The 11,101-nt window shown below is 48.0% G+C and overlaps 1 protein-coding gene across 4 annotated transcripts in view; it reads right to left on the bottom strand.

Annotated features, from left to right (window-relative positions):
* Positions 1-1,868: 1,868 nt before the first annotated feature.
* The window catches only part of LARP1 (La ribonucleoprotein 1, translational regulator), an 85,300-nt gene continuing 76,067 nt past the window's right edge, over positions 1,869-11,101 (bottom strand). For all 4 annotated transcript variants that reach the window (XM_043913375.1, XM_043913372.1, XM_043913373.1 and 1 more), the window contains exons 15-19: positions 10,654-10,805; positions 8,221-8,365; positions 7,307-7,416; positions 7,054-7,181; positions 1,869-5,530 (exon numbers count right to left, since the gene is read on the bottom strand). In XM_043913375.1, the coding sequence (XP_043769310.1) occupies positions 5,327-5,530; positions 7,054-7,181; positions 7,307-7,416; positions 8,221-8,365; positions 10,654-10,805 (739 nt within the window). In that variant the 3' untranslated portion in view covers positions 1,869-5,326. The remainder of the gene's footprint in view (positions 5,531-7,053; positions 7,182-7,306; positions 7,417-8,220; positions 8,366-10,653; positions 10,806-11,101) is intronic.

Raw genomic sequence — 11,101 nt, 5'->3', positions numbered from 1 at the left:
GACACCCAACTGAGGTACCCTAGTATCCTCTGTATAAAGGACCAAAAGGGCTAGCACCCTCTTCCTCCAGTAAGAAAGTATCAAGTACACACCTGAACAGTGGAGAAAATCCTCATTTCCACCCAAATGATGAACCAGTTGTTTCAGCACCCTTTTCACAGGCTAATTTTAGCAGCGATGCCTTTTCTGATGAGACCTGTCTACAGTGAAACCACAGAGCTACCCAGGTGGAAGCCACCCCCACCCTGGGTTCCCAGGGCAGTCCCCAACATTGCCAAGAAGCCTGTGGCTCCCAAGATCAAGGTGAAAATCACTCTGACTTGAAAGGCCACCATTATCAGTTCCCAAAGTCCAGTATTTCCTGAACTTTCAGTTCTCCTCTCTCCAGAAAACCACCTGCTGTAGTTTTATGAAATACTTCCATGTCTGAGGCCTCGTCTCCAGGCAGGACTATCAAAGAGGACCTCTTCTGATGGGCCAGACCCAGAGGACCTGCCCAGGAGGCCAACCAGGAACTTACCAGGCAGCATCCTCCTGGGGCCCGGGTGAGCCCCAACCTCACCCTGGGACCGGGCACCCTTAGCTGGTGGTATACAGCTTCTGGAGCATCAGTGCTGTGCGTGCTCACAGCTGCTGGCCCACACCCACAATCCGTCCTACAAACAACTGGAAAGCAGCCCATTTTCAGTGAACTTAGCGAGGTTCTGGAGTGAGGAGTGTGTAGAAAAAGGAAGAGTGGAGGTCTTCCTCCCTTTCAGGTCTGTAGACTGGAGGTAATGTCAGGCCGCAGAGGGATGAAGGGCCTCACGTCTCACCCTGTTTCTTGGGCAGGTGGTTGGGCTGGCCCTAAGACTGGTTACCAAATAGGCTCCAGCAAAGGCTGAAGTCTCAACCATCCCACCAGAAAATGTGAAAGGAGAAAGCATGAGAAATAAACTGGTCTCCTTTGACCTGAGTGGATACTTCTGTTCTGAGTTGTTCTGGCATCATGACCTTGTGACATGTAGGAGTCACAGCGGCACAAGGAGCACTCCGCCCTCCCAGTCCCCCAGCCTCCTTCAGTGTTCCCAGCAGGCGACAGAAGTGAGGTTCCTCGGCCAGGGAGGCCTGCAGAAGCCCTGGCTAGTGTCTCCTAGACTCACCTCTGCCCCCTGCAGGCCGTTGGTGGTATAAAAGTACCTGCTCTCCTGACACAAGGGGAACTGTCTGGAAAACCATTTCTGAAGGGATGCTGACGTGCCAGGCCCAGGACACCTAACAGCTCTCAGTGAGTAAGGCACAGATTTAGTTTTGTCAGTACACACTGCAGTCAGACTGGCATTCGGTCACTACTGCTGGTGCCTGGCTTCATGGGTCAGACAAAAGCCATCAGCAGCCTGGGGACCAGTCGTGGTGGGGGTGCTCGTCCTTCCTTCCCAGGCGTAAATCCGGGGCTCATCTGGATTCTGTTGGGCCAGAGCGCTGCTCCTCCTCTCCAGTCCATAGGGAAGTGTGCTCAGTGAGGAACCACAGCAACTTCTATCTTCCTGGCAGCGTCCTGATACAATGCCAAGCCACAGCCAGTGCGTGAAATCCTGGAATTCCAGCTACTAGACTGGGGAGTGCTCTGGTCTGTGGCACTGGCTGTAGCTCCCCCGGCCTCAGACACAAGACAGAGACACGAGCTCAAGGCACGTAGTAGTTCTCCAGACCCCTGAGGAGGCACCTGAACGCTCCAGGAGCCTCAGACACAGTCAGGAGACCCCGCCCTGGAGAGATTCCATATGCATATGCGAGGGCAGGTTCCCACGGATTTGAGGTCAGATCATGAACCAGCCTCCACCCGACACACCCAATAGCTGTACCCCTTCATGGGAAACCAGCCAGGCTTTTTTTTTTTTGCCTTTTCAAGTTTTTATTTTTATACATTTTTTTTGTATTAAAAAGAAAAGCATAATTACCACAAATTACAAACGACTAAAGCAGGACTAGAATAATGAATGAATCACTTCAGCCTGGAAAGCAGATACTCTCAATAATATTAATGTTATAATACAAGCTCATTCAAGTATTTTACATTTTTTTTTCCTTGTAAATGTGATATCCTAGCACATGGTAAAGATAATGTACTATGAGCATAAGGTGGAACCTTCTCCACAAAGCCAGATGACAAGTTTTCCTCTCCAGTCAGAATGGGCTGTATGTTCTGATCTTCTCTGCCTCTGCCATCAATGTGGCTGAAGGAGAGGGTGGGGCTGGGGCAAATCCTGGGACCCTCACACACGAGATACTTTGGGGTCCCATTTGGGAGGGTGACAGATGATCCAGACCACTCTACCCAGGCTTTTGGCAAAAAACCAGCCCACCCTCCCTAACTAGTCTTCTTTGCCCCTCCTCCCACTGCCAGGGCTTTCTGAGCAGCTTTCTTTTGTAAAATCAATCACCAGGAAAGGGGAGAGAAGAACTACAATAGAACAGAACAAAAACATAACAACTTTGACATGGGGGCTCCTTGCTGGGATCTGAGCCCCAGGGGTCCAGGCTGCGGCAGCGTCGGGCAACCCCTCTCTACCCGGAGTGCCTTTCCTCCCAGGTTCAGGAGACAGCGGGAGAAACCTGCCCCTGAGCAGAGCTGAGGTACACAGACCTTCTGATGTTTGAGGCCCAAAGGTCATGTTGGCGTGGACCCATCTCGGAAAGGTACAGGATGAACGGAAGGATTGGGGCAGGCTGTTGCTTCTGTCTCAGATCTTGGATCCCCATGAAGGATGGTGGGTGTGAAGTGGCAAGCCCTGATGTCCTTTGCCACTCCTGGCATGCTTGTCACAGATACATCGGTCCTAAATTCAAGTGTCTTCAGAAAGTGAAGATGTAAACTACTCTTTGCAACATTAACTCCAAACATGTCACAAAAAAAAAAAAAAAAGAAAGAAAAAAAAAGGAAGAAAAAAAGCCCCCCTCCCCATCCCCAGCCTGTATTGAGATGAAGTCCTCACCTCCCCACCCCAAAGGGGCTTCTTCTTTCTGGGGTGTCTGTGGGGAGGATCAGGGAGAGGATGGCAGCCCCCGGGCCTGGGAGTAAACTCTAGAGAACAGCCTTTCCCCACACCCTCAAGGCTTCCTTGTGACCCCAAACCCAGCAGAGGACAAACACTGAGGTTACTATGGTGCTGGAAACAGTACAGGGCCGAGCAACCTGAAGGAAAAGGGGTGATTAAGGGAAGGAGGAGGTCCAGGTGTCCGATGTGTGGTACATCATGGGGTGGGCACCGGGCTGGGCAGGGAGAGGCCTCAGATTCCACTGTCGGAGCACAGACCAGACACTCATCTTGGCTTTCGAGACAACCGGCTCACAGGAATGGAGATTGGCTTCCCCATACTGGGAGGGTACAGACTGGGGGCGGGCGGGGGTGGCACAGCAATGAGGTGCCCAAGACAGAAGACAAGCCCTTGCCAGCCTGAGATCCTGGCCCCTACTCCCAAATTTAGGGCCCAACAGAGGAAGCAGTTGAAAAGGTCTAAGAGTGAGCACATGAGCACCACCCCGGGGTGAGTGTGTCATCACGCCTGCACCCAGCCCCCAGCCCAGTCTGCGAAGGTCAGTCACGGGTCACTGTCCCTAGTTTTGGCTGCCAGGAGACCGACCACTCCACTAATCATCCGCAGCCCAAGACAAGCAGTCAGTGGCTGGAGAAGTGAAGACAGGTATACTCTATGTCCACATATACCTTCCTGCCGTGGGGCTTCTCCCACTGGCAGGATTCCCCATACCCTCATAGCCTCCTCATCACCTGTTCCTAGGCAGGGTCAACTGGAAGGTGGGCAGAGATGGCTTGCAGAGGGGTGACGCAAGATGGGGAAACCCACCCGGCCCACGGGAGGAGAACAGCATCTTTCTCCACCTTTTAAGAGACAAAGCCTCCTTGAGGTCTCAGAGCTCAATCAAGGGAACGCGAGAAATGTTTCCAGGCCTCAGCTGCTAAGTGTTCACCTTTCCCCTCTGAGGTGGGGGAAGATGGTCGGGCTGAGGACAAGTGTGTCCCAGATCCAGGCCAGTGCTGTCCTCCAGTAATCTGAAGCAAACTTGGCCTTGGGGTTCCAAAGGCAGGATGACGGGTGTCACGGCAGGACGGAGCCTGGCGAGAGGACAGCACGCAGAGCGAGGACACGACAGCGGCAGCAGGGTATGGACACAGGACGTCAGCTTCGAATGATGCGACAGCGGAGAAACTTTGGGCACGGCTCTGATCTGAGCCGCTCCCAACTCTCTTGCCTATAGGCAGGAGGTGCTGTACATGCAACTCAGTCAAGAGACAGATTCTAACCAATCCAGCCCAGGCACATCCAGAGAAGGTGGGAGCTCTTCAAGTTGACTCCACCGAGGAAAACAGGCATTTGGGTATTTCAGATTCCCACTCCACAATAAGGCAACTTTTAAAAAAATACTATTTCCAAGAACAAACAAAAAAAAATTCCAAGAGTAGGGGAAAGACATCACTTTCTGTGGATTAGGTGGGGGTTTTCTGATGGTTTTTTTTGGTCTTTTATGGTCGATTTTGTCTTTTTTTTTTTCTTTTCATTTTCCCAAGGATGGAAAGGTCAGAGAAAAATAAAATAAATCATCTTTCAATAGTCTTTTCTGGTATGAGCAGCGTCTGTCTGGGCTGGAGTAAGGGGCATGGGGAGAGGGGGATGGAGAGAGGCTGAAACCTTCCCTCACCCCCACTTCTAGATCCTTTGGTTTCCTCCTCCCAGAAGATGGCAGAAGGGTGTAACGGGGACAGCAGGGGGAGAACATGGTGATGGCAAGCCCCAGATGATCAAGGGGCTGGTGCTTGTAGGGCCCAGGGACGCTGCCAGAGCCTTCTATGAAACAGTGCTGGGCAATGGGGCCCACAGGGCCTTTTCGTGGGCTGCATAGTTGGCTTGAGGGGGAGCAGGAGGCAGCTGTGGATGGGGACCAGGGTTGCGGCCTACCAGCCGCGGGCAGGGCTGCAGAGTGATTTTGGTAATCCAGACAAACTATCAATAATTTAAAACTTGATATATATATATATATATATATATAAAAAAAATTTCCCCCCTTACCCTCCCCCCTTAGAAGAAGCTAGGATGTGAAGAAGAGTCATGGAGAGAGAAGGGGGAGGGGGAGTGTGGAGGCTCCTGCCCAGGGGTACCTCTGATAGCCCAAATGGTAATACACATTGCTACTCAGCACGAAGGCCCATCCTAATGACTACAGGCCTGTCCCTTCTCTGTCCCCTCTCCTGGGACTGGGCACCCCCACAGACGCTCACCTACCCCCTCCATCCCTTCTCCCCCCAGAACCCCAGGGCTAAAGGGCTTTTCACTTTCCCAAAGTCTGTGTATCCGAGTGCTGGCTTGTCCATTTAGCATCTTCCCGGATGGGCTGGCCAGCAGGTGGTGTGGGGGGTTGGCTGGTGGTGGGTCTGCTGGAAGACTGGGAGGGGCACCGTTTCCTGCCCTCACCGCTGCCACCTCCTGCTGCCACTGGGTGTCGCTTGTGGTTGCCCTCCTCTCCCATGGGGGGCTGTAACAAGGAGGGAGTCACAGGTGATTAGGGAGCACTACCCACACCCCCTCCCTTGCCAGAGCTATTCAGAGACCCCCTACTTCCTACCTCCCAGTGTAGATAATAAATAGGTTTATAACCCTAAAAACTAGTCACTAGTTTTATTAAGCACATCTCCACGCCAAGATGCCAAAGCTTGTGCTGATTTGTGCACATTCACTCCCGGGGTCTACACCACCCACTGATGCAGACAGGACCATCTAGTTTCACAGATGACAACAGTGAGGCACAGAAAAACAATCTGCTGCCTAGGGGTCCAGAACTTTTAACTGGTAAAGACAAAATCTGAAACAGACCTATCTACCACTGAAGCCCAGACCTTTATCCATACATCTCTCCACTCCCCTTCTGGGAAGTGGCGGCTGCTCAGGAGATGGCACATGGAACGTGGCATGCAATACACTGACTTGCCTCCACTCAGAAGGCCCAGAGACTCCTGGGGGCTGCCTCATGGCCCTAGAAAGGACACTGATCTTAAGAGTCAGACTGGGATCCAGTCTAGCCTCACCACTGCCAGAGGTTCTGTAACCCCAAGGTCACCTCTCCCCTTTCTGGGAGCCAAAGCTGAGCCCTCTTTAGGAGCCAAGGCTGAGCCCTTTCTGCTCTGCTCCCAACAGGTCTCCCTATTGGACGCCCCCCACCCCCCGGCCCCGCTCCCAAAGGAGGAAGTCCTCAAGGATGGAAGAAAACGGACCCATCTTTTTGTCAGGACACCTGAGCAGTGCTGCCACTACCTCTCTGGCTGGCCATGGGCTCCTGATCATCCACTGCTGTAGTGATGACAACAATAACCCTGCCTGCTTCACTTTATAAAGGTTAAAAAGGTCAGAGCACAGTGTCTGACACACAATAAAGTCAAATGTTTTAATGTATGTGAAGACTATTACTTACTTCTATTTGTGCTTTTGCTAAAAGGTTTCAAGGGAGTAAGACGACTGGCATATCCCTACTACATTATAAACACTCTGAAGGAAAGAGTTTTACTTATCTCTGGAATCCCTGATACACTCAGGACAGAAGAGGAACCAACAGTCAGAACTCTGACCCACCACTGGATGTCACTGTTGAGTCAGTGCCAAGAAGTGGTGGGAGGAGCAAGGAAGAACTAGATTCCCTTTATATAGTTCTGGGGTTGGAACAGACCTCTCCCAGAAAGAATAAGAACATTTACCTAGGGTATTCATCCTGATCACCTCTAAATAGGGCATAGAGGCAAAGAGGGATGGAGATAAGACAGAAAGGGCATTATGATGGTTTAGCCATATATGGGAAAGGGAGTGAGGAGCAATCACAAACCCTCCAATGAGTCTTCACTGCCCACTTCTCACACCTTCTGTTTAAGAAACTTAAGGCCCAAATAGGGACAAGAAGGGTCCCTGGGCTAGTGGCCCAGCTGGGATCAAAACCCAGGTATCCAGATCTCTGGTCCAGCTTTCTTTCTAAGACAATCAGGGTGGGAAAGATGAGAGACATCCACTCACATCCACTCGGAAGTCTTCGAGACGTCGGAATTTGCCGAGGTATTCTTGAAGTTTGGGGTCAATGTCCAAATTTTTGGCTTTGGAATATTTCAAGAAGGCCCAGAACTTCTCTAGCCCATACAGCTGACCTGCAGGGAAAGAGGGAGGTAGAAAGAAGCTTGGACGCCGAGAGGAATAGAGAGGCTCCGAAGAGGGAGACATGATGTGATACAGACGAGCCCAGGGCTCACAGAGTCCCAACTCTGACTCTTACCCGCTTCGTAGTCCTTCACGGTTTCCTCCTGAAAGTCCTTAAATATATCCAGCCGGAACTTCTTCTCCAGGCCATAACTGTAGTATCGAAAAAGGCACTCCAAACCATATCTGTAGGAGAACACAAGTCAGTGAAATCAGGACAGTTTCTTTATCTGTAAAAAGGAAATACAACTGGATGACAGATGAACTATGAAACCATTTAAAATACATGGATTACTGAGAAAATGGTAAGTGTTCTCAGAGAAGGCTGGCATTTAATGCTAGTCTAAATGAGTCCAGCATTAAACGTTTGCCAGGGGTCAGCAAACTTGGGCCAAATGAACAACAGCCTTCTGCCCACACCCGTTTGCCTATGAAGTATCACTGGTTACTTTCTGCTGTATCTATTAATAGGACACTAGTTAAATAAATTATGGTTCATCTATACAGTAAGACTACATAAGTCATAAAAAAACCCAAGAAAGTTATTTACATATGGATATGGAATGATCTCTAAAATACAGCATTAATTAAAAAAGCAAGGTGCAAAATATTACCTAATAGAGACCATCTTTTACATGAACAAAAGAGGTGTGGGGAGAGAGGAGACTACACAGGTCTGTCCTTGCTTATGTAAGCAAAGTATTTTTAGAAAGAACTCACAAGATTCTAACAATACTGGCTGCCTGTGGGGAAAGGAACCAGATGGCCAGAAAACTAGGATGAGGAAGACTTCTCAACTATATGACCTTACGACTTCTTTCAATTTTGAATATATTACTTATTCAAAAGTACTAATTTTTCTTTTATAAAGTACATGAAATATATACACAATGGATTTCCTATCACAGTTCTGGAAGCGGACCCAACAAAGATATCCTCTCTCACCATCCCTCAAGCACCAGTCAGAGTCTTCGCCCCAATCTCACTCACCTGTAGCCTTCTTTGGCATCCTCCAGAGCCAGCTGCTTGAATTCCTCATACATCTTTTTGTTGAAGTGATCTCGAAGGAAGAAGGACCAGAAGCGGAAAAGAGTGTTCATCTCCTGAGACTGGCCAATGCCCAAGCGTTTTCGCTCTGATTGGGGAGGAAAGAGGAAAGATATGTTTTAGAGCCAGGCTGCCTGTGCTGTAGGGGACAAATGATCCTGTGGCTCAAAGACATCGGTTCTTTCTCCTCCCAGTTCCCCTGCTCATCACCGTTAAGTCTCCGGGAAAGTATTTACTGAGGACTAACTACTCTGCAGCAAGCCCTGCTGCTGGGCCTGGGGCCTGAACACCCCCAGAAGTAGGCGGCATCTGCTTCTGAAGCAGGCATTCTGGTCCACCTCTCCACCTCAAATATCACTGCTCTCAGTGTAGTCAGAACCAGGAAAAGCACAAATAAGTAATCCGTGCACTCAACAAATTACATTCATCATATCATCGTTACCAATCATTTTAGGAGTCCTACAATATTAAGTAAAAATGACACGTGCGAGGGAGGTTCAAGAGGGAGGAGACACGTATATACCTATGGCTGATTCATGCTGATGCATGGGAGAAACCAACACAATATTGTAAAGCAATTATCTTCCAATTAAAAATTTAAAAATATATATATATACACACACACAACACCAAAGAACAAGAAACAACAGATAAAGTTTTTAAAATCTGGTATCATTTAAAAATTAAGAACCTTCGTACTTCTAAGGACATGATCAACAAACAAGGTGAAAAGACAACCCACAGGATGGGAAAAATATTTACAAATTATGTTATCTGATAAGGGACTTAGAATAAAAACTCATTACAACTTAATAACAAAGACAAATAATTCAGTTAAAAAATAGACAAAAGATATGAATGGACATTTCTCCAAAGAAGGTATACAAATGGCCAATAAGCATATGAAAAAATGCTCAACATCATATCAAATAAAATAAAAACTATTACAGGATATCATTGCATACCCACTAGGATGGCTATACTCAAGAGGAAGACAACAGTAAGTGTCAGGAGGATATGGAGAAATCAGAACCCCCATAGACTGCTGTGAGTAATATAAAATGATCCCGCTACTTAAGAAAACAGTCTTGCAGCAGTTCCTCAAAACGTTACACAAAACTACCCTATCATATGACCCAGGAATTACACTCTTCCACTTAAGATAAATGAAAACCTATGTCCACACAAAAACATGTACAGGAATGTTCAAAGTAGCATTGCTCATGAAAAGACAAGGCAGAAATTTTGTCCATCAACTGACGAATGGATATACAAAAAAAAGGTGGTATCATACACAGAATGTTGTTTGATAATAAAAAGGCATTAAGTACTGACACACGGTACGACATAAATGAACCCTGAAATTATACGCTAAAGGAAAGGAGCCAGTCACAAAGGATCACGAGTTATATGAAGTCAAATCCATAGAGACAGTAGACTGGTGGTTGTGTAGGTCTGGGAGGAGTTGGCGAGGTGGAGGGATGGGGAATGACTAGTAAGGGGCACAGAGCTTCTAAGGTAATGAAAATGTTCTAAAATGGATTCTGGTGATGGATGCACAACTCAAATATAAAAGCCACTGAGTTTATACACTTAAAATAGGTGAAATCATACAGTGTGTGAACTGTATTTCACTAAAGCTGTTATTACACACAGATACACACGAAGAGGGAAGTAAGGTAGATGAATCAAGCATTGAGCAGCCATGTTTTGCTGAATAAAAGGGGGCTGAGTGACCAGTAACTCTAAGTGAGCATGGCTCTGAGCATCTTTAGAGACAACCCAAGAGAAACCTACAGTTAAAAGGTTATCTCCTTTTGTGGTAAAAGGAAACATGTGAGATTCTAGACAGGGTCTCTCCTTACATTCTCATCCAGACTAGGGGTTAGCCATCTTTTTTTCTGTAAGGGGCTAGAGAGTAAATATTTTAGGTTTTGCAGGTCACATATGGTCTCTGTCATAAAGTCTCACCCTCCCCACCCCTACCTAAGAATGTTAAAACAAAAACTGTTCTTAGCTCCAGGGCAGTACAAAGACAGGCTGCTGGCTGGATTTGGTCCACAGGCCATCATCTTTCTGGAGAATATATGCTGTCTCATGCATATTTGTTTGTGACATCGATGGTTTCACCAGAAACAGCAAAGAAAATGCCTGATTTTTCTAATATCAATAGAGAAAAATCAAGGAACAGGAATATTCTAAGCACCAGATCCTCTTTGCCTCCTATATTCCAAAACTAACTTCAGTCCTTCCTACTATGTTATGTCACTTCTTGCTCTGAGGCTAGAGAGAACAGTCACCTGCTCCACCAGCCCTTATACTCTGGATCTCAGTAGTGGCCCAGGAAGCTCCGCCCTCTCCCCCTGTGCTTCTTACCATTAAGGCAGCGCCTACGATACTTGTGGTAGACGTGTTGTGTGAAGCCGTTTTCCTTCAGCAGCTCGTGGGAAGGATGTTGGAACTTGGGCAGCGACTGAGGGGTACAGCCATAGCTGCCAACTGCAGGCGTGCCTTCTGAGGGGCTGGAGCTGCAGATACCATGAAACAGAGTGTCACCAGGTTCCCCAGAGCAGCCAACCATCAGATAGGAGGGGTCCCTCTGGTTCCTTCCAGCCTTCAACATCCAGCCTCTCAGTGTAACAAAGAGGCCCAGGTACTGTACTAGATCCTTAATTAACCATATGCATGGATCTCACTTATAAGCATGGGTGTCTCACTTACTCAATCAACCTTTGGATTTTTTTTTTTAACAGCAAGACACTGGGGCTCACAGACTGGGAGTCTTGCCCTGTCACAAAGCTAATATTTAACATCTCAGATCTGT

The sequence above is a fragment of the Cervus elaphus genome, chromosome 9 (assembly GCF_910594005.1).
Source record: "Cervus elaphus chromosome 9, mCerEla1.1, whole genome shotgun sequence".
NCBI lineage: Eukaryota > Metazoa > Chordata > Mammalia > Artiodactyla > Cervidae > Cervus > Cervus elaphus.
The sequence above is the reverse complement of the archived record's forward strand: the minus strand, read 5'-3'. Positions and strand labels throughout refer to the sequence as shown.